At 38.0% G+C, this 23,709-nt stretch overlaps 1 protein-coding gene across 1 annotated transcript; it reads right to left on the bottom strand.

Annotated features, from left to right (window-relative positions):
* Nucleotides 1-8: 8 nt before the first annotated feature.
* On the bottom strand, nt 9-18,001 carry grtp1a (growth hormone regulated TBC protein 1a). The gene is made up of 8 exons (XM_066660143.1): nt 17,297-18,001; nt 10,858-11,009; nt 8,975-9,133; nt 8,175-8,299; nt 7,643-7,739; nt 4,413-4,585; nt 3,647-3,832; nt 9-1,513 (listed from the first exon to the last, which is right to left on the bottom strand). Exons 1-8 carry the CDS (start codon nt 17,398-17,400, stop codon nt 1,421-1,423), a joined length of 1,089 nt encoding a protein of 362 aa, XP_066516240.1. The 5' UTR covers nt 17,401-18,001; the 3' UTR covers nt 9-1,420.
* Between the last annotated feature and the right edge of the window lie 5,708 nt (nt 18,002-23,709).

Genomic DNA, 23,709 nt, shown 5'->3' with positions numbered 1-23,709 from the left:
TGAAACGTCTGCCGAGGGTTTTTTCCAACTTCGTTCACTGTATGGCCAAGTTTGGACACTGGCTCATCCAACGTTTCTTCTAAAATGAAGGGTATTAATTGGGAGTTTATCCTCCTTTGTACAGTAATAGCTTGTCTGTGTCTGGGGCGTCTTTACCCTTCAGATGTTGAACTTTTTCTGTGAGGTTCTGACATTGGACGATTAGCTCTGCACCACTGACTCCACCCCAGCACACACAGCTCAGCTCACCTGGCAGGACCAGCCAACAGCCAAGTTTATGCTTATACATTTTTAAAGCTTATTCATATCAGGTTTCTGTCAGAGATATACATTATTAATCTTCTCAGGCAGTTTTTTTTATAGCTACACCATGAGTTATAAATGGCTAGATATAGATTAAAAAAATGCAGGAACATTTAAATAATTTATAGGTGAGATAGAAATGTGAGAATTGGGCTTTGGAGAAGTGGAACCACATCCTCTGAAGTGACAGAGCAGCATTCAATAACATTGGGGTCATTTGAAATGGTGTTTGTGATTGTGGTGTCTTCTCTCCAACGCTCTTGTGGCTGAATGCAGTCACATCCTCATAGCAGTGTTTCTGCATTTAGTGTAAAGCCTTCCCAGAAGAGTAGAAGCTGTTACTGCTGCAAATAGAACAAACTACCTACTAATGCCGCTGGTTTTAGAAGAAACTGGATGAACAGGTTTGCGAGATGTTGGCCATGTAATTTAGATTTTTTTATATAATTAAAAAACCTATAACAAAGACCCTGAGATACCAGAATACAAGATTTTAATTCTACAAAAGACTCATGATGGGTTAAGAGCACAGATATTACACATTCGACAGGTATGATTTAACAATTTCAGTTTCAAGATTGAATTTATAGAAAGTAATCTCTGACGAAAGCCCTTAAAAAACATTCCCTGTTCGTAGTGCACACACACAACAGTAAAGGACCCTTCATTTCACAGTTGTATAACAGTCATCAAAACCCCATAGACCCCAAGAGGGTGCGTCTGGAGAAATGTGCAAAGGTTTTTAAGAATTTAGGGAAAAAGGTCTACACACTTTAAGACTAATAAATCACTGGCATTGACCTGCCACAGCTGACGTCTAGTCCATTTAAGTTCATCTAGGCCAGGGCTGGTTGAATATTGCCAAGAAATCACTAAAGTGAGTGAGATAATCCCTAAATGAGCAGGTTTGCTCCAGACAATAAAACTGTATCAACAAGAGTCCCAAAAAATGTGGACCCAGCTGAGTTGTAGTTCTCTGTACAGGCTACATCTAACTACGTAAGAAAAACAGTTCCCCGTGCCTTTATATTGTCAACAGTCACTGTTATCAGTAAAAACATAGGACAGTGCAAAGAATTTGGAATGCTCTGAGTGTTAAGGGGTGGAAGGTTCAGGGTCAAGATTCTTCAGCAATAATCCTCGCTCGACACACCTCACGCAGCTTGGAGATGTTTGCTCTGGAGAGGCTGCCAGGTTCTTTGAAAATTTGCTGGGGGATTTAAAAATAAATAAATAAAACAAATTAGATATTCTGGAAGATAAGACTTCAATTCAGCTTACATTCTTGGCTTTGAATGAAAAATACAATAAGCATAACTAAAAAACTCAACATAATCAGCAACACCTATCATAACAGAATGAGCGATTACAACTGTGGAGCTATATTAAGTGAATTAAGTGTTTTCAGTAGTGCTGTCAAAATTAACGCATTCAGGAATTTAAAACACAATTTTTAAAATGGTAATCATTTTACCATTTTAAATGTAGCCACAACTTTAAAAAAAAAAAAAAAACATTTTACCAATTTTATTTTGTGACGCAAACATTGCATCATTACTGTTGAGATCAAAAGATATATTTCATTTATGCTAAAATACATATTAAATATCACCACTCTCACCTTACCTCATCCTCTTACACACACTCTCTCTCTCCCGCTCTCACACAGAGCTCCTGTTTCATCTCCTACCTCCCTGAATCTCTTGATTTTTGAATTAGCTTTAAGAGATCATTAAGCTCATTGCTCAAACATTATCAAGACTACACTGAGATATTCATTCATTCGTTATCTGTAACCGCTTGTCCACACAGATATAATAAAAAAAATGATAAAAGAAGGGTTTCTCTCGCTTAGATTGTCTCCCTCCCAAAAATGAAAGGAAGTACTAGCATTTTATTTTATTGTTGTGATTCCACTTTTTAATCGATAGACACTACTAATATAAATATAATTCCACTGTGTTTATTTTACATAAATTATTTTATTTTACATGTAAGTATCCAATATTAAGAACTATAGCACCAGCACCAGCTATATGAAAGTGTAAAAGAAATAAATACAGTGGAATTTGAGTTCCTAACTTATGTTCATTGATAGTCAAAAAACATGTTATTTCTTACTAATTGAAGGAATAAGGTTTAAAAAACTGTTGGTCCCCCCCCCCAAACGGTGTTCGGAAACTCTAATAGGCGTCTTAACTGTGACGTAGATGGTGGACAACTCTAGAAGTTGCACTTAATTTAATGCAAAATGACGAAAAGGTGTGTTGTTTTTGGCTGCAATCATTCAATGTACAGAGGGACATCTGTGCACAAATGGCCCAAAGATCCCAAAATATCCAGAAAGTGGACCAAATTTGTCAACTTTAAACGGGCACTTGGATGGAAAGGACCATCCGCTCACTCCGTTATCTGTAGCTCATTTCACTGGCGCTTTTCAAACAATATGAGCATGTAAGGACACCAACGAAAGGTGTTCAAGAGCCTCTGTATACATGGAGGTAAACAAGGTAAGTCCACTTACTTTGCCTGTTTTAGTTGGTGTTAGTTAACGTTAGCTTGACTTGCTAAACTTGGTAGCTCAGATTATACTAGGCTTCGTATCCTAGTTGCATTACGGAGGTTTATAGTGTCGGATGAATTTGAGTTCGACTTCAGATGTGTGGTGATCACATTTACAACAATAACGGTACATCTAAATGTTAGTTTAGCTTATTGCTAGGCTATTGTCATGAATAATGTTGGTTATTTAGCTAGCTAGATACTGTTTACCCGTAGGATGAACTGATTTTGTGTGTTTGGTTTGATAAAAATCTCAGGACCAAGTAATGTCGTGGTCTATTTCCTTACATTACAGGCTCTTTCAAGAGTCACAGCCCAACACATTTTGCACAGCAGTAGATTCTACTTTAGGGAGTATGGAGACTGCTGTCAGTAATTAAGATAATGTGAAATTTTCATTGAGGTTCATTAAGTGGTGCTTAGCCTTTAAGAAGGGACAATGTGATTAATCGTGATTAATCTTAAGCTTCTAATTAATTTAGAACAAAGACCTTATCACTGCAAACATATCAACCATTGAAAGAATAATACAGCTGCACTAATGTCAGTTTCTATGCTACATGTTCCTATGCAGTTCTGCAAGACCCTCAGTAGTAATACTAACACTAGCAAAGTAACTCCCGTATAAATGTTTAAGCAGCTATTCTTATTTTTTTTCTTAATTTTTCTTTTACCCAGCTAGTCTGATTTCTTAATTGAGCCATTATTCTTTCCAAGTAACACTACTTTTACTAAAGTATGAATTCTGAATACTTTACCCCCTTGTGTACATAAGGCCCACCTGCATAAACATATGGCAGTCCTCAACGAAGGCGCCCTTGGTGATCTGTTTGAAGCGGTCGCAGATGTCTGGAAGATTTCGAGCTTGCAGAATGAGGGCCTGGTTGTGTCGGATCAGGGTCAGTGCCACACGGAACAGAATCTTAGATCCTTCATAGAACAAGCAGTCCCAGATCCGCAGGACTGTCTAAATTCAGAGAAATAAAAGGAGGGACAGTCAGGTTAACACTGTAGGTGGACTACATTTCACAAAGGGTTTAAGCATCCACACAAAGGTCCCTGGGCCTCACTGAAGCTTAAATCACAGGGCAGGCTTCTGGCACTAGCCGCTGTGTCTCTTTAGGTGCAGCTAATCTGCAAAGTCATTTGGCACTCACACGTATTTCCATGCAGTTCCCACAGTCTGGTATATTGTGGAAGTAATCCATCAAGTACTATCTTTATAGCAAGGTAAAGCATTCACACCAATCTTTTTTCACCAAACACTGACCATGAAGCAATCCTGTATCACATAGATAATGGTTTTCAATGGATGGTTGGCTTAGACTAAAATATATGACTGACTAGGATTAAGTAGTAGTCTCTCAAACTCTGAATTGTTATGACTTAATGTGCTATCCTTAATCAATCTGCTCTTCCTATTCTACTGAAATTTTGCTCTGGAATTCCATGCTTTACACATTTACAACCTCTTTTGTTTACCTGTATCTCTAATTCCATACTGTTTTGGACTTGAACCCCTTTGGACTTGATGCTGACACCCTTACCTCCACAGGCAGGATGTCAATGTAGAGGCAGATGAACCAGCGTGACACCACCAGTGTCCACATGACGTTGTGTTCAGCCATAACCTGCCATACAGCCGGCACTTTAACTTTCACCAGCTCCCCCAGCACCTCCTGGTCCGTCTTCAGACCCAGCATGGTGGGTGTGTAATAATCTAGGAGAAGGAGAGTGCAAAATTGTCAAGCCAAAGCGATAAAATTTCCCCACTCACCTCAAACGTAAAATCTGTCAGTAAGTCTGGTGTCTGGTGTGTGATCCTTTAGATCTTTATTGGAATTACAAAATGAAAGTAGCTGCAAGACATGGAAGCTTCGATTTAGCAAGTCATTTCTTACTTTGACATTTTGGTCATGTATAAATTCTTGAAGGAAAATCTACTATTGTGGGGAAATGCAGCTCTAAGCTCCGTAACTTTTAAAGTGAAACAGTATGTTTGACAGAAAATAACGACATGTATGTTGTTTGTACATGGTTTGAGTTGAACCTATCTATCTCTAAGTATTTATTTACTGTTTGAATTACCACAGAAACTCATTTGTAATTTGAGTTGTTTTAGTTTTGTAACCCTTTTGGTAATGCAGTTAGCTGTCTCCCTAGTTTGGAGACATTCCCACCTTAAGTGATCTGAAACTACAAAAATACACCAATTACCCACCTACGGAGCAGGAATAGAGCAATATCATCATTTTGGTTCATGCTTTTCAGCTTTTGGAGTTTTCTAAAACAACTCTAGATTCCCCTGCCCCAAGCAGAGACAGAGAAAGACTAGCATACTGTGACAGTGCCAGTATGTTTTTTCTTCGTTTGCTGACACTGGGGCTTCATTAGACCAGTTTCGGGCACAAAAACAGACTGGAGTTAGTAAATGGTGAGGAAACATTTTCTGAATTTTATAAAAGTTATTTTTTTGATTACAGTTGTGAACTACACATTTAAGTACAAAGTTCTTCTCTGATGTGCACTTGTGTGAGAATATTTTTTTTAAATTACATATTCAAGGTATCGCTAGTTTGAAAATGAATTTTTAACACATTTGATTCATGCTCCTTTAACTATAAGTGAATACGGTATTATGGTGATGTAAGTGCTTTTCCTCCCAACTTGCTAATACATAATCCTCAAAATTATTTCTACTGAATTTTGGCAATATTCAGCCAATGTCTGAATAATAACCTTTTGTATTTTGTTAACGATTAGTTACAAAATTAGCTACAGAACAAATTAAAGACTGAAAATGGCTACTATGGCCAATCTGAGGTAGTCAGTTAGCAAGATGCTATTTGGTGGCCTCCATTAGCAACATTAGCCTTGTATTCCCAAAGCACAAAAAGCTGCTGACAGTTAATGTCCAGGGTGATTATATAAACTACCCAACATTTCCAACTAGGTCTGTCAAATTTTACATAAGTCAGTCAGTCACTCATCCATTACTGCTTCACTGTGTTCAGGGTCATTGTGTCAGGGCCTACTTTCAATCATTGGGCGCAATGCAGGAACACACCCTGATGGGGTGCCAATCCATAACAGGTCATCACACACACATTAATTGACACTTTTGAACAGCCAATCCACCTTCTAACATGTGTGTTCAGATTGTAGGAGAAAACTGGAGAACCCGGAAGAAACCCACACAGACACAGCACACCTTTCCTCAGAGAGAGTGACCCGAGGTAGTAATAGAACGGACAACCTTAGGACCCTGAAGCTGTGGGGCAGTGATGCTACCTGTAGCGCCTGAAAGCAATTATTTAAATTGGTCACACATTAGCTGAACTCAAAGTTCCTCAGTTTTTAGAATATACACTCATGTTTAGACTGCAACAAAGAATATAACAATGTGTTCAGTTTAGACGTGAGGCTGGTAACTTCCTATATGTATGCAGTGTGTCTCCCTCTCCCGGGCATGACTGGAGTTTAACAGGCTTTAGGCTTGCAGCAGATCAGAATCATGTGACCTACGGCCAGGTTTATTCATAGTTCAGGAGGAGCTATGGGGAGCTTAGAATAGCTTTGGCCGAGTCATTTAAACCTAATCCTGTCCACTCTCATACACATATATAACTGAAGCTCTTGTCAGAAATACCATGAATGTACAGCAAGTCGACTGATTGGGTACATGACACCAATATAATCTCTTCATAAAGGTTTGCATTTGCTCAACATTTAGCTGGCAGTGTGGCGTAATACACACGCTGAAATCTTGACAGACTTGCAGAAGTAAAACTTCATATACTCTGCACATTTATTTATTTATATTTTATATATTTTTTAATTCAGCAGCACATTGGTCCAGCAGGTAGTGTTGCAGTCACATAGCTCCAGGTGTGAATGTGTCTCTCTCCCTGTGAAGGACTGGCGTGCCCTCCAGTGTGTGTTTTAGCCTTGCGCCCAATGATTCCGTGTGCTGACCCACCGCAACCCTGAACTAAATTATGTTAACTAGGTCCAGAAATAGTGTCATGTTTAATTTGTAGCCTCTTAAATTTCTATTGAATTCTGTAGCCTCCTATTAGTGGTTTCACTTTAAAACATGTAAACTTACCAGATATTTTCTGCCAGTGTTTTTTTTTTCCTTTCAAGGTGATTCATCAAATAATCATTCATTAACTCTTACAAAAGGTTGAAATATTAAAATCTGTTTGTTACATAATAAAGACGCATGCAATATGATGCATCTTGTTTGAAATACACTCAACTTATTAGAGAATAATATGTACAAAATTAAAGTCATTCACAGAATATGATTTAGCTATATTGTAAATTGCATAGAAATGTTTGTCAAAACATCACCCAACACCTACCTAACAAGGACGTTCACAAAAGAGGATAAACAAGATTTCTGGAAGTCACCAGTCGTCTTAAATTAACAGATTTGTCATGGTTAATACTGGGCTCCCCCTACAGTTACAGTGTCAAATTCATATTTTTCAAAACTGTCCTGTAATTAAGACGGTGGGGAGTGTGTTTTCTACACTACTCCAACATTTACATAGTGCAGTTTCTGCAGTGTTGCACCTGGTATATCAACGACAGATGCTCTACTTTACTTTTACAGGTCAGTGAAGAATCACATTGATTTTGAAGCTGTCATTTTAAGGCACAAAATACTACGTAGCGCTCTTTTAATATACAAGTGTATCGTAAAAAGTGCATGGACCATGTATAGTGTTGTCATTATCACGGTCTTATATTCTAAACTAACAGCAATCACCTGGAAGTATCTTGCCGATAAGGGCCTCCATCAACCAGAATGACTTTTCTTCATCTTTGGTGATGATGATGAGGTACCCAGCAATGAAGTTCATACCCTGCAAAAAGTAAACACTTAACTGCCACCAGAGTGTAGTGCGTAAAAGATCAATGCAAAATACGTAGGGAAATGTGTGGCTACTTCATGAAAGACAGAGCCTATGGCATTTGTGAAAATATTTGCATTGGAAATCAGTTGTTAGCTGCGTCTGAAATGTTTACATTGTCAAAATGGAAAATATTATTTCACCTTGTGCAGGGTGACGCAGTCACACATCACATCAGGAACTTGATAAACACTTTATTATAACAGGGATCAACAAAACAACCTGGCTCTGGTAGACTTTGATCTCTGTATTATCAACATTAGATCTTCAAAACATTAACTTACAGTGAAGCCTACCTTAACACTCTTACAATCAGGCCATGTGCCTTTTCTGCAACTCATTAAGTACACAGATCAAAGTTTACAGGACAGATTCCTTGACTCTTACCTGACAGTATCCCACTGCCTTGTTATGATGTCCGTATGCCAGCAGCACATTATACAAACTCTTTTGCAGACAAGGTTCAGCTGTCTTACGGAACTGCACGTTGTCTGGGAAGGTCCTGTGCAAATCTGAAAACAAATAGAACAGAACATGAAACCAGGACTCAAGCTATACAAACGTTCAGTGTGAAAACAAACACCCATCTGTACCACTGAATATAGGGCAGTCACTATAAAAATACGTTTTTGAAGAATGAACATGAATTATAAAAAAATATATTTTATGTAAAAGACAAGGTTCACAATAATAAAATAATTATTATTAAATGAAAAATGATTTATAAAAATCTGAGGAAGTTTCCTCGCCATTTGCTCTACAGCTCTCCAGTCTATTTCCGTGTTCGAAACCGGTCTAATGTGTTTACAAAGCCCCAGGGTCTTTGCTCATGTCAAAGAAACTGTATCTGGAGTTGTTTAGACAATGAATAAAACTCCAAACATTGAAAAGAATGATCCATGAGGAGGATATTGCTCTATTCCTGCTCCAAAGGTGGGTAAGATTGCTGTAGATAAAACTGACTACATTCGGGAGAGAGCTAACTGCGTTAAAGTAAACACAGACCGAAGTGCTACAAAACTAAGCAAGTTTAAAAAAAATAAAAAATAAAATAGTTTCAGTCGGTTTTTTTTTGTTCCCAAAAAAATGCAGAGATTTTTTATGTATTATCTACAGGTATATTGTAAATAAAGTGATAGTGTTTATTCCAGTATTTTTTGGATTGTTATTTGTGATTTCATGCTAACCTGTATAGATGGCTTCCACCAGTTTAGGGTCATGTTGGGCCTGGAGAAGTGAGTGATAGTAGCCTGGGTTCTTCTCCATCTGCTCCTGTGAGCCACTTGCTGCCATCCAGATCAATGCCCGGTGCTCATTTGGAACTCCCTTCCGTACGTAACGCTTTACTGTGGGAAAAGTACACAGCGTTGTTCAGCTGGTTACAGTAAATACAAAATCACTTGACAATTATTTAAGCTATTCTAATTAACTTCCAAGGGCAGCATGGTGGAGCAGCAGGTAGTGTCACAGTCACACAGCTCTAGGGTCTTGGAGGTTGTGGGTTCAAGTCCTGCTTCATGAGACTCTTTGGGAGTCTAGTGTGTTCTCCCTGTGTCCGTGTGGGTTTCCTCTTGGTGCTCTGGTTTCCTCCCAAGGTCCAAAATCACACGTTGGTAGGTGTACTGGCTACTCAAAATGTGTCTGTAGGTGTGAGTGAATGTGTGAGTGTGAGAGTGTGTTGCCCTCTCCAGGTTGTGTTCCTGCCTTGCGCCCAAAGATTCCAGGTAGACCTACCGTGACCCTGAACTGGATAAGCGCTTACAGACACTGAATGAATGAATAATTAACTTCCACAATCATATGTCTAATTTGCAACAAACAGAATATCAACTGGGTATATTTTCAGCCACTAGTTAAAATACATGTGAACAACAAGAAAGCAAAGAAGCATCAGAAGATATGTCATGAGTTTTACAAAAACAAGGATTCTATTAAATTTTCTGAAAGGGAACACATCACCTTTTGGGGGCAGTAGTGAGTAATATTTGTTTATTTGAGTTGTGTCTGTTGTGTGCTAGGAAGCCAATTTAGCCTTGTACTTTAATTAGAGTTCATTTTACCACAAGAGATTTACATTTACTTCTTTAATCTTTGAAGACATGTGATAGACTTTGATTTATATTTACCAGTATACAAATTCATTGATCTACTATTCCTGAAATTTGCAGATATATAGCAAAGGGGATAATGGTTTTGAAATTCACTTACAGGTTTAAAGCTTACTGCATTTGAGTAACTGATATGGTAAAACAAATAGCTTTAAAAGGGTGCACTACAGGTTCACTAAAGATTAACAATATTAAAAAAAAAAAAAAAAAAAAAAAAAAAAAAAAGACAGAACCTCCTTCACCCTACCTCCAATCCTGTTCTGGAGTGCCATTGTTGCACATTATTTTTTTTCATGTTTAGTATTTTGTTTGCAAATTTAATTTATGTGTAAAACTAAACATGTGTAAAATCACAAAATTTAAAACAAAGTATTTGGTAGTATACTTTAAACAAATCAGGCATTTTAAAGTAAGATAATTTTGAGCCAGCAATATTCAGTAGTAGAGTTTGTATGGTGCCATGTGAGTTGCCTTTAAAACAGAACTCTAACAGTGTGTTGTTGTTTTTTTCTGAGACTTTGCTTTCTGTGATTGCTTGCATCACTGCACAGAAAAGCAGTTCAATTTCTACACACAGGTTTCGAAAGATGTGGTAACATTTCTTTATTTAGATCTATTGTTGTTTTATGTACGCAAATTCCTATAATCTACTTTAAGACAATGGTTCCCAGTCAAAAGTACTGGGTCCCAGCCCTGCTCCACATGCCTGACTCAGCTCCTGAGCTACTTATCAAACTCTCAGTTCTGTCAGGAATGTAAGCAGCCAAAGCACATAAATGTGGTTTATGTGACTGGAACTGAGAACAAATCTTGAGATAAGAAATACACACAAAGTTAATGAACTAGAACCAATGAACCATTTCTCAATGTTTCACCTTTGTCAAGGCCATGTGAACTGCAACGCAGAGAAAGGACATTCAGTTCTTTAAAATAATGTCTGTATCTACTGCGTTTCATCTTACCCTTCAGACTCTTGTCGATTTTGCTTTTCCCCTGCAGCAATTTTGACCACTTGATGGACCTTCTGGTCAGGACAGCCAAGTACTCGGACATGAGCTCCTCATAAGACTCGTAATCAAAGTCATCAGATCTCTCGAAACCATATGGGTCCACACTGCAGAGATACAGACATCAGTGAGATATTTTTGCATCAAAAGTCCTATCTGAAATGTATTATTTTCACGTGATGGGATCTATAAAGGAAATTTACATTTATAGTATTTAGCTTATACTCTCCAGAGTGACGTAACATTTTTTTTTATATTACAGATGTAATCTAATGCAAATAAGGACACACATTTGTTGGTGCAGTGTATTTGTTCCTGCCCAAGCCACAAACAGTAATCCCAAGTTTTTGGTTTGAAGGACAGCAGTGTTTGTCACTACACCACACCAAGCTCTATATAAATATGTATACTGTATAAATTGGTCAATTAATTTACGTATATGACTCAAAATTCATTATATGGCCAAAAGTTTGTGAACGCCTGCCAATTCTAAGTTTCCTCTGAAATGAAGGGAAGAAAGTTTGTTCTCATTTGTTGCAGTAAGAGCCTCTGCTCTTAGAACACTGCTCTGAGGATTTGATGGTATTCAGTCATTAGAGCATTACTAAGGTCCTATACTGATGTCTTGGATTAGTTTTGGATAACACACGTTTTCCAACTCATTCCACAGGTACTAGATGGAGCTGTACTGCTTCAAAGAACACAGTTCCATTGCTGACCAACCCTATACTGTTTTTTTGTTTGTTTGTTTTAAACCCTATAACCCATGCCTGGTATTTAATTTGCTTTGTTAAATATAACAAATTTAAAAATGTCTGCAACACTAAACAAATTAGACAGAGGCATGTTTACCGTGTCATCACATTAATTTTTTTAAATTACACTTTTTAATCAATTGGGAATTGGTGATACTAATTGTAGAAATTCTGCAAGTGGAAATTTCTGCCTGTTTTTGCTGTAAAACAAGACTTGACATGCTCAAGTCTGTAGTCACCTTTGTTAGATTCTCATGATAAGCCATACATTTTCAATAGGAGGCAGATCTGGACTGAGAAAAGATTTTGTCTTAGCAGCAGCATATTTCTCTTCAAAATACTAATATAAGCCACTTTCACATATCTACAGATCACACATGCTGTAGGCACTGACATCCATGCTATCACAAATTTTGGGATTTTCATTGGTAAGGATGTTGTTTTTGAAGTCAGGATGGTGTTTTTCATTTTTGGCAGAGAATCCAAAGTAAGATTTTTCAAATTATTGCTGAAATGTGGATTCATCTGACCACAAAATTTTCATTGCCATATGATCCATCTCAGATGCCCAGAGAACTCACTGGCATTTCTGTGCAAAATTAATGGATGTCTTCTTCTTTGTATAATACCGTTTCAAGCTGCATTTCTTGATGCAGAGGCTGATTGTTATGCGACAGCAAATTTCCAAAGTATTCCCAACCCCATGTGGCCATATTTATCACTGTAGCATGATGTATGTTATGCAGTGCCATTTGTGGGCTTGAAGTTCACAAACGTTTTCAAGAAGAGTCCAGCCTTGCTTCACACAAACTGAGATTTCTCCATATTTCAGGAATCGTTTTACAGTATTAGTGCCGGTAGATAGGGAAAGCCTGAATTATTTGCTGCCTGTCCTGAAAAAAAATTCTTTAAGAACCACTTGACAATCCTTTCATTAAATTTGGCACAAAGAGATCACCAAAGACCTATTTTTGCTTACAAAGGCTGATCCTTTAGTAGATGGCCCTTTTATATTTTTATGTATATGCATATCTATAGGTTTCAAAACATGTAACTTGAAAGTTCTATAAATATTTCACAAGTTGTTCAGTGAAAACATTGTATTTTTTGTGCTTTTGTTAGTTAAATAAAGGTTCAGTAAAACTTACATTTCACAGATTATTGTTTTTATTGCATTTAACAAAGTATCCCAACTTTTCTGAAAACGGGGTTTGTAGGAAAACTGTGCCTGTGTACAGTGTTTATAAAGGGCATCTACAAACTTTTAAATTTTTATAATTTGGTGTAGTTTACTCCAGAATTATTACTTAGAGCTTTAAAAGCGTAGTTGATTGTAACCAAAAACACTTTTTTTTTTATATAAAATTCAGACGATGTTCCCTGACCCTTTGTTGCTCTCCAGTTGGTTTGCGTGCTCAAAACCTGTCTAATGTGTCTGTAAATGAGTAGGAAAACAAATTGGCTCTGTCCAGTATGGTAGTCTGTGTCTGTGTCTGTCTCTGTCTCCGTCTTCATCTGTCTGCTCATGGCAGAGGCATCTGGAGTATGTTTAGACAACAGAGAGAACCCTAAACATTGTAAAACATGGACTGAAAAGAGGATTGCTCTTTTCCTGTTCCATATGTGGGTAATATTGACTTATTTTTGCTGTTTGAGATCACTTAATGTGGAAATGTCTCCAAACTCGTGAGATGGCGAACTGCTTTACCGATGCTACAAATATAAACTAATCCAGTTACAAATGAGTTTCTGTGGTATTTCAAACAGTGAATAAAAACTTAGACAGGTTAAACTTCAGCCACATACAAACAATTTGACACATGGAGACAGTATTTTCCCCTCAAACACCTTAAACGACGCTGAGCTGTGTTTCCCTAAAATCATAGACATTTCCTTTAAATACATTTATACAGATTTATACCAAATAGTGCTTGAGGTGAAATTAATCATAGAGCATAGGGAATAAACAGTGCTGTTGCAAGGACAACTGGAACATGGAGAAAGTAACTAATGGAATAAAGACAAAATAATGAACATAAACAGGACAGTCGGGAGAAACGGTCTGTCCCTTTCTCATATTCTTGTTGCCACACACACACACACACACACAGAGAGAGAGAGAGAGAGGAAAACCACTTAAAAGAGTTTTAAAGAGTTTGAGAGAAGTATTTGGTAATTAACTACATTTGATTCTCTTTATTCAAATGGATAATAGTTCATAGGCCTTAAAGAAACATTTTAATATGTTCATTTTCACAAAACTGGTGACAAGACAGAATCCTTAATCTTTTCTGTAATTCTGTTAGCAAACTGGAATCATACAGACAGAAGTGTATCATTAAGAAAAAGTTGTATTAAAATGATTGATGTCTAGCACGTTCAAATTCTTAAGTATCTGACTGTTTAATCTCATCAAGTGAAGTTTTCAAATATACCAAGAACAAAACAGTGATACAGCTGAATTTTCTTTTTTTTAATTTCAGCTCACTCTCTCTTAAGAAATTTGTCGGCCACACACCACAGACATTTCAGCACAGACTTGATCCTTAAAAGTGTACTAATACACTTCTGTTTTTACCATGTTTAAGGGGATTTTCTGTTTTTACGTACAAGTAGGTGACAAAAACAGAGCCAGCAGGGTTCTATAGAAAGAATATTAAACACAGAGGCCCACATAATAAGCTTCTCAGAGCATAAAGACTAGACATTTCCGCTCTTATTTACTGTGTTTTACAGACAGGACCATATCCTTGATTAGATGGTCATTTCTGATTGATCTAGCTATTCTACAGAGAGTTTATAAGCAGTGCTCAATTGCCAGTTTAAAACTTCTTAAGACAACACTGTTGATGATGTAGACTATAATAAAAAAAAGTAAGAGGAAGAGAAAGAAGAAGAAGAAAAAAAAAAAAACGCCGTAGAGACATGGAAACTATTCACTTCTCAGCCTCACTGGACGGCTTCATGAATTCAGGCCATTGTCTGTTTGCCCTTCCCTAATGCACCAGTTTCCTGCAGGTAGTCCCAGGTAGCCTACAGTGAAAGGCTGTTATGTAAAAAGATCATTGTCTGGAATGAGCCTTCTAGGAGACTCAGTGGAAAAAGACTTTGAGTTCTGAGTTAAAGGAAGAGTTAAAAGCATTCCATTCAGCTCAAAGTAACAGGATAAAGTGGCTTAAGGGCACTGAGAAAACACACGAGCTGTGTTTAATAATGAAGTCCCTGTGACACAGGAGCTGCCCCAGGCAATCTAGAAAAAAATACAGATAGACTTTAGATGTGTGTTTTAAATTATTTTGACTAATTATTGGGGCATGGTGGTAGTTGGGACAGGATGGCAGATTTCAGTGGTGTCTGAGTCCAGGTTGGTTGCGAGTCTGTGTGATGTTAGGCTTGTAGTTGCAAGTTTTATATGGTGTCTGGCATGGTGTTATATGTTTTAGTGGTTCAATGGTATAGTTCTTAGTTAGGGTTATTTTATTTTTCTGAGGTTTGATGAGTGTTAACAGAAAAAAGCAAAAGTGTCACATTAAAAATTATTTTTAAAAATGAAAATATGTTGATTTAATTCAGCGTTTCACATATTCTGAAATGAAGCATAATGTGACAATATTAATCATGACAACACTGAATGTACTGTCATTACCTGTTAAATTGGTGTCAAGTTATAGTTGAGGGTTTTAATAATGTAGGATTTTAGCTATAATTTCTAGAAGTGTAAGACTCTGGCACCAAATTTTAAAGTTCCCTTTAAGTCATTGATTTAGCCCCTAAAAAACTAATTGTCCACCACAGTTACATATTTAGAAGTTATTTGCAAGACATACAAAACCCTAATGTATTAAATCATAGATAGGGTATAACTCTACACTTTCAGCTTCATTCAGTATGCCTGGATCTATGAATATGCAATTGGTCCCCGCCTCTATTTGCACTTACCCCTCAGCTGCATGCCTGCAGCTCAAAAGCCCCACCCTGCAAGCTGATGTAAGCAAGGCTGGCTCTCTGAATTTGCCTGTTGGCTGTGGCGCTGACTGCTTATTTCACTCATGACATGTCTTCTATTGTATAAATAACACCTATATGTGTTGACAAAGAACAAAAAATGTTGATGTGTTTAAGAAAATCAGTCAACTTTTCTTTTTTACAGAGCAATTCTAAATACATAATTTCAGTTTTTGGACAAAATAATAGCCCACATTTTTCTATTTGATCATCACAAGTCAAAAACTGATTGGATGATATCTTGCTGTGATGGTAATAGTTTTACAAGCTCCCAGAGTGGTCCCCAAGAAACGAAATGGGCCTGGGGAAAATTAAAATGAACTCCAAGGAGTTTTTCCCCTCTCTGGGGTTTTGATGCTGGTCTCTAATAACTCACTTTGCTTATGATTAAGGCTGGGCAATTAATTGAAAATTACATTCGGAACTTCTAGTCGACGTAATCTTGTCTATATCGATTATATAAATTATTTTCAACTTTTTAAAAATAACATTTTATTTTTCAAGTTTTATTCATTTATTTTTTATTCTGTTATGTGCCCACTGTACCGTCCCTTTAAAACCATGCTACCAAGCTGTAGGCACGTGATTCTGCCCCTATCTGCCACATGGAAGCAACCTAAATGCCGAGGACGACCAAGTGACTTGAGGAGCTAGTACCAAAGAAAAACACAGCGTCTGTGTTGTGGACGTGCTGTGTTTTGACTATAATTAATACGACACTGAACAAAAAGTTGTAAACACTGAGGAAAAAAAAAAAAAAAACTTTTCAGTGACCAAAGCACAATCACACACCAAATATAAACAATGCTCAGAAAACAAGAGAGGAACAAGCTCCCAGCGACATTAGAAATATATCCAATGTTTAATATTGGAGAATATTTACAGTACAAGCCTCGTCACTGAACTATGAGTCAAAAAAAACCCACAAAAAACAATAATCCTTCATTAATCGTAATCGTTGTAAAATGTACAATTAATCGCGATATTGATTTGCGCTCATATCGCCCAGCACTACTCATGATAAATCTTGGAACATGGAAATGTTACCAAGGTAAAAAATGTTTTACTGCAGGGGTTCTTTAACAGTGTGCGATTCTGGCTGTAGGTTGTAATAGTATAGGATTATAATTAAAACGTTTATTGGTGTAGGACTGTAGTTCTAATGATTACAGCTGAGAGTTTTAACTGTTTCAGATTGTGGAACTAAGTTTTACAAGTATATGACTGTGAATATGGTTGGCTATATACAGTATTTAAAGGTGACTGCAATATAAATAGTAGTACACTTTCTCAGATAGGACATTAGTTTGAATGTTGTGGGATTGCAGTTTTGAAGTTTGATGGTCCATGAATACATTTACATTCCTGGCATTTGAAAGATGCCCTTACTCAGTGACTTTGAGTTTTGATCATGTTACAGTTGTAAGCAAATATAATGTTAGAAGTCTTGCCAGTGAATTTATTGGTGTGGTGTGGTTACCCGAGCAAGGACTCAAACCCTAAAACTGGTACAGGGAAAAAGGAGGCGAGATTTACAGTCTGAACAGGGATGTGAAGCTGTGTTATAACTGTAACACCAGTATCAATGGGGGGAACCTTGGTGTGAATAAAGGAAGATTTTAAGTGTAAAGTACCTGGGGACTCTTTCCTTCGCTGTGCTCGGGACATTAATGCGGACCTGAGGCTGTGAAGATGACGATGAACTCGTCCCGTTCTCCTTCTGTCTGTTTTTCTCCATGTTTAAGAAGAGGTCGAGGTTAGGACCTCACACACTTTACACACTTCATAGCTTACTTCACACAGTGTCTCTCTTTTTTATCCTTTCTCCTTTCTCAGGGCTGTAGTTCATAAGTCAGTGAGGTTTAGTTCTCTCATTGTGGATCAGAGCCGCTGTAATCCGTTTAGAACCAAGACGAGTTATAGACACACGGAGACTTAAGAGTCCAGCAAGACGGTTCAGTTATAGTTAAGGCAGTTAACGAACGAGTCCCACAGCCCAGCAGGATTTACTGAATTCACCGAACAAGCTATAAGCACAGAGTCGAAGAAAATAATTCAGAAAGACGTGTTTATCTACGGCCGGGTAACTTTCTTTCTCTCTCTCTCTCTCGCTCTCATCAGCCGTTGCTGCACTTGTTGTAGAAGTGTTATCTAAAATACCTCACTCGTTTATTATGAACGTCTCTCTCTCTTTCTGTCTCTCCTTCGTTTTCAAATGGCGAAGAGTCCGTCGTTAACTTCGGGCAGTATGCCTATGTTCCCTGCAGTTTTCTCGTCGTTGTTTTTTCCGCCGTTTCTCTCTCCCTCTTTCCACAGCAACCAACACACGCTCCATTAATTTCTCTGGGGAGCTGAGCTGAGCTCAAGGGCAGACGTCAATCAATGAGTTTAGACCACGCCCCTCGTTCCTCCCCTCACTCCCCGAGGTTGACACAGCGCCTCCTAGCGACAACAGCGCGAACACGAATTTTTTATTACGAGTCAGCACAGTAAAAGGTAAACTGTATTCGTTACAAGTACAAAGTAATAAAGCTAGGTAATATTAATTGTAAAAGTAATTATTAAAAAATACTGATTTTTCTTCACTGCAATATCATAACAGATATGTTTAGATTAACATTTTAGGGGTTTAGTCAATAAGCAAAAGGGAAAACATAAATGGACTGAAACATACGCCTTCATTTGTCTCAACCTTTGGCCACTCATCACCCTCAGCTTTGTGGTAAATTTGTTTGTGGAACTCTGTGGAGGAACAGGTAGTGTCACTCTCCAGGGTTCCAGGGTCCTGCGGTTCCAGGTGATAGTCTGTGAGGAGTTTGGGGTGTTATCCTCATGTCCACGTGGGTTTCCTCCTGGTGCTCTGGTTTCCTCTCACAGTTCAAAAACACATTTGGGTGGACTGACTACTTTAGGTGGGAGTGAATCTGTGAGTGTTTGTCATCCTGCAAGGGAGCATTCCAGACAGGGAAGGCCATTGCAAAGCCATGAAAACTTTGCTTTATGATTTCAATCATTGTCTGGTTGTCAGAACTGGCAATAAATAAATAAAAATCAATGTAAAATTCTTTACATTCCCTTAGTCAATGTTATAGTTTTCTCAAAAATCTGTTGATATAAGTCTGCATTCATTCTTTCTTTTATTTCTGCAGAGCTCAGCCCCTGTTACAGACATATACCTGCAAAACACCAGTGATCCTCCACTATGTTTCACTGTAGAAATAATATTCTTCTCATTGTAGGTACAGTTTTTACTGTTACTTTTGCAGACAATATTTCCAAATATGGAATAAAAGCATGATATAATAATAAACATAAGTTTATATATGTAAATATTCAGGTTAAATATGTTGAATGTTTAATAAAGGGAATCCAAACTTTTGAGCTTGTTATTAAAGGTAAATGGTGACTTATGCTGAGGTGTTCTTACAAGGAATTAATAACACTACAATGATTTAGAGGAAAATGCATTAAGATAATTTTTTATTGTTATTTTTGAAGAATAATTGAATAATGAAACAGATTTTATGGATTATTTATAGACAACCTAAAAGTGATTCAGACTTTTACACTCAATTGTAGTATGTCTATATATAAAAAATTAGATTAGATAATTTAATTAAAAAACATAAATCAATGAAAGTCTTCCTAGCATGCTACAAAAACAACAACAAATCTAGCATCCGTGTCTCTGTATTTCAGCCACACAGAAATAGTAAAGACTGAAAAAAGGTAACAAGGAGTTTATTCTTATTTTTGAAAGAAAAAAAATCCTACATTACCTAAAGCTAACTGCACTATACCTAAATTGTTGTTAGACACTGCAGTCATTTTCATGAAGAAAAATAAGTAAAATGCCCTTTTGTGCAATGTATATTTTGAGTTTAAGCTTGGCACTAGTTGTCTTGTGGATATAAATTGTGTCCTACTAACAACTAAGTAAGAACTCACTGATTACCAAAACTTTGAAAGATAGCATAAAATCAGGCTGAAATGTTGGTTCAGACTTAGAAAAAAAACCTGCAGGTGGTTTTGTCCACCCTTTCACTGTGAAAAGACAACTCCACATTATGGGTCTGAAAGGACACCTAACAGTCAATAATTAAATCTGTGACACATAAATAAACAACAAACAAGTAAAAGATACACTAATTAAATAAGAAGCTGCTGGAAGTGTCAGAAAAATGGAGTGGTTGCCCCAGACCCTAGCCCTAGACTATGGTTTGGGATTAATTCCCATTTCCAGATATTGTATTTTATTTTAATTTTATTTTATTTGTTTGATTAGGTAAAATGCAATCAAATCAGGAATCTCTGTGGTGCTATATTAGGCTGGTTAAAACATACTTTGAGGATATTCAGTTTTGCTTTAGTACAGGGAAATTTGTTATATCAGGGCAGTGATTGGAAAAAGGTATAATGGCTGGATGTACAATTTCACCATTAGGATTTACAGTGGCAATGGAGGTAGTAATTAGGGCCTCTAAGTGGGTCGTAGGTGGGGAGAGGTTGCATGACGGTAGTCGGCTCTCCCAAATTAGGGCTTACATGGGTGATATGAAAAAGCTAATGACTACTGTGCCTTGCACACCGTGGTTGTTGGAGAAATTAAATGATAATCTAAGATTGGCTAGACTGGAATTTGTATTGAGCAAATATAGAAGTCTGTCGATTGTCAAAGGAAAACATGTGCAAGAAAAATTTTTGATACTGGAGAGACCAGTGATGAATTTAGGTAGATGGTATAGTGCAGCACTAAACGATACTGAACAAGTTGTGGGAATAAATGCTGAACTAGTGCAAGCTTTTAATAGTATTGATAGATCGTGTTTGCCAGGCAAGTTAAAATTGTGGTGTCTGCAGTTTGGCTTACTGCCTTGTATTAGGTGGCCATTGACAGTTTATGATGTTTCGATGTGAACATCAGTTTACGATGTGTTTATGAAGTAGAGAGGCTGGAAATGGTTATGTACAAGGCCATAAGGAAGTGGCTAAGGGTGCCGCCGTGTTTAAGTAGCGTGGCAAAAAGCAGGAAGGAAGTGGAATCCAAAAGTGGCTGTGCAGGTAGCCAGGGGCTCATTACAACTAAAGGATGTGATTGATGAATTACAGTGCAGGAGAGCAGGCCTTGAGTCAGGTGATTCTTGGAAAGCTTTTAGCAAGGCCATGTCATCAGAGAGAAGGCCATTGATGTCTAGTTTTATTCACAAGCAGGAAGAGGAGGCAAGGTGCACAACAGCAGTGTCACCGGTAAACAAGGCCAGTGGCTTGGTTGGTGGGTTGGCACACTGAAGCATATTCTATCAATTTGTAAAGTTAGTTTGTCACAGGCTCGGTATACATGGAGACATAATCAGGTTAAGCATGTTTGTTGGCTAGAAGAGAATGTTTTGAGAACGTGCACAGGCTACAAATATTGGCAGATGGCGTGAAGCACGAGACTGTACATTGCTGATGGATGTAAGAAAAAAGCTGCAGGTCCCAGAGTGTATTGTGTTAACTACACTGAAGCCAGACATGGTGCTCTACTCTGAAAGTAAATGGATAGTTTATTTCATAGAGTTAACAGTTCCATTTGAGGTTGCAGTAGATAAAGCATTCGAAAGGAAGAAGCTGAAGTACACAGACCTGGCAGCTAAGGTGAGGGAATGCAGGTGGCAGGCACAGGTAAAACCAATGGAGATAGGTGTTAGGGGATTTGTATCCAAGTCAGTCACAACCCTGCTTGTGCAGTTCGGCCTGAGCGGCTGGAAACTAAGGGCAGCTGTGAAGGAGTTATCAGAAACAGCTGAAAGGTCTAGTCAGTGGTAGTGGAAAGCACAGATTACTTGGGGAAATGCATTGTAGAGATGCTATTTTGATTGTTGGTGATGTAGCACGTAAAGTTCATATGGAACTTGTGGCATTGAGCATGCATTACCGTGCCAGTGGGGCTAAGTACAGCCTTAGTCACCAGGGAGGCCAGTGTGGATTTATGGTTGTTAAAGGTAAGGTAGGACTGTAAAGATGGCTTGGAGGGGGGTGGGTCTGGGACGCCAGACGTCACTGTTGAGCCTTCTGGAAGTGTCGTGGGTTTAATTCAGTGAAACACCAATGAGAGAAGATGCCTACCTGATGACCCCTGTGAAGAGCTAGTGATACGGTGGATGGTTTGGGTACTCATGTGATGGGCTCAATGAGTAACTGTAGTTGTTAAGGACAGCTGGTTGCTGATCAGATCATAAATGGTCACAGCAATCTTAGTGTGGAGGTGCAGGATTCAACAGGACTTTTGTGGCTGCAGGTAGGAAGACAGTGTGGTGGGCCCTATGTGAAGCTGGATTGGCATAGGGTATTTTACATCTTATCTCATTTTATAATTACTCAAACCTTTATTTAACTAACAAAAGTACACAGAAATGGTCTACAGGTTTTTCACTGACTAACTTGATTGTAATTTATAAAAACCTTTGCAGATGCAGATGCCTATCTTCCTATAATACACTCAAAGAGCATTCCTGATTGCAGTCCTGACTCCTTGTCTGAGTGTTAACTTAGAGACTCTCTCTAAGACACAAGATAGAGCTCAACATCAGACAACATCCAAAATAAATGTAACAGTTGGGGAGCTAATGACATCAAAATCGTAGTATGATACCAGTTTTAGGAACTTTTAAACAGTAATGAATGATACTCACTGTTCAGTTTTCAGTAGGCTACATTAGGATGCAATTAAAAATGTAATGTCACAAATACATATGGCAAATACATTGTTCTCCCTGCTGTCACACTTTCATTCATTCCTTCATTGTCTGTAACCACTTATCAGGTTCATGGTTGCGGTGGGTCCAGAGTCTGGAATCACTGGCCGCAAGACAGGATCATACCCTGGAGGGGGCACCAGTACTTCACAGGGCGATACACACACACACACACACACTCTCACACATTCACTCACACCTATGGACACTTTTTGAGTCACCAATTCACCTACCAACGTATGTTTTTGGACCGTGGTAGGAAACTGGAGCACCCGGAGGAAACCCACACGGATACCAAGCTCCTCACAGACAGTCACCCAGAGAAGGACTTGAACCCACAACCCCAGGAACCTGAAGCTGTGTGACTGCGACACTACCTGCTGCAGGTTGGGCAGTATGATGGTAAAACTGTATAATATGATTTTGGAAAAAATTTGTTGGTATTTGAAAATGATACAGTATGGGAAAATGATAAGGGAAAAAAATTGAAAACGCCCCCCTCCCTTCTGCTCATTGTAAGATTGTAACGCCCAGAAACCAATCATTTTGGCTGCGTTCCTAACCACTCTGCCCCTCTTCAGCAGTGGTACTGTATAAGGTACAGTATTATAAAATGTGATACTGCACAATTCTAATATTATAGCATAAGTGCTTATAAGAATCCTTTGCAGGTTATTGTTTTGTTGGCGTTTAATAGAATTTTCAGTAATATTCCATCTGGCAAAGGACATTGTAAATATTTAAATAGCAGAGTTAAATTCAGGTCTAGAAAGTAAAAATCTTTCTCAGAATTTTGTTCCAACTGCCCTGACCCCTTTGAGGTCGGTTTGGTCAGACAGTTAGAGCGAAATCTTGGAAAGGATAATATTTACTTTTAATTTCACTTTTTTACCTTACCTATTAAACAGTCAGTATGTTGTTTGGATTCTAACTGGATGTCTGCTGGGCTACTTCTCTATTACTACAGGCATTTATGTGTGAGTTAAAATGTGAGTTATATCTGAGTGTATCTCATATTCCATATGGTTACCATATGATGAATCTGCCTTCCTTGTTTTCAGTAGCCCGTGTGTTGTTCGGCGAGGCTGTGCTTAATGTAATTTTCTCGCCTGATACTTGTTTGGTAAATACAGTGCCATCTGCTGCGCCAGTCATGTTAAATCCTCCTACCCTTATCCCTCTCTACAAAGCAGAACAGAGGCTAAAAGTGGATTATCCTCTATGCATCAGTACATCACCACAACTCTCTTCTCTAACACTGTGTACCCTTTTACTTATCCTTTTACATTCAGCGTTTCATTGTGAGGAAA

The sequence above is a fragment of the Hoplias malabaricus genome, chromosome 2 (assembly GCF_029633855.1).
Source record: "Hoplias malabaricus isolate fHopMal1 chromosome 2, fHopMal1.hap1, whole genome shotgun sequence".
NCBI classification, from domain to species: Eukaryota; Metazoa; Chordata; class Actinopteri; order Characiformes; family Erythrinidae; genus Hoplias; species Hoplias malabaricus.
Note: the sequence above shows the minus strand (reverse complement) of the source record. Positions and strands in the feature narration are given on the sequence as shown.

Coding starts and splice junctions, on each gene's coding strand:
- grtp1a (XM_066660143.1), bottom strand. CDS start 17,400: ATGGAGAAAAACAGACAGAAGGAGAACGGGACGAGTTCATCGTCATCT. Junction 8,300..8,974: donor GGTGGAAGCCATCTATACAG/GTTAGCATGAAA, acceptor ATTTGTTTTCAG/ATTTGCACAGGACCTTCCCA. Junction 4,586..7,642: donor TATCGGCAAGATACTTCCAG/GTGATTGCTGTT, acceptor TCCTTCTCCTAG/ATTATTACACACCCACCATG.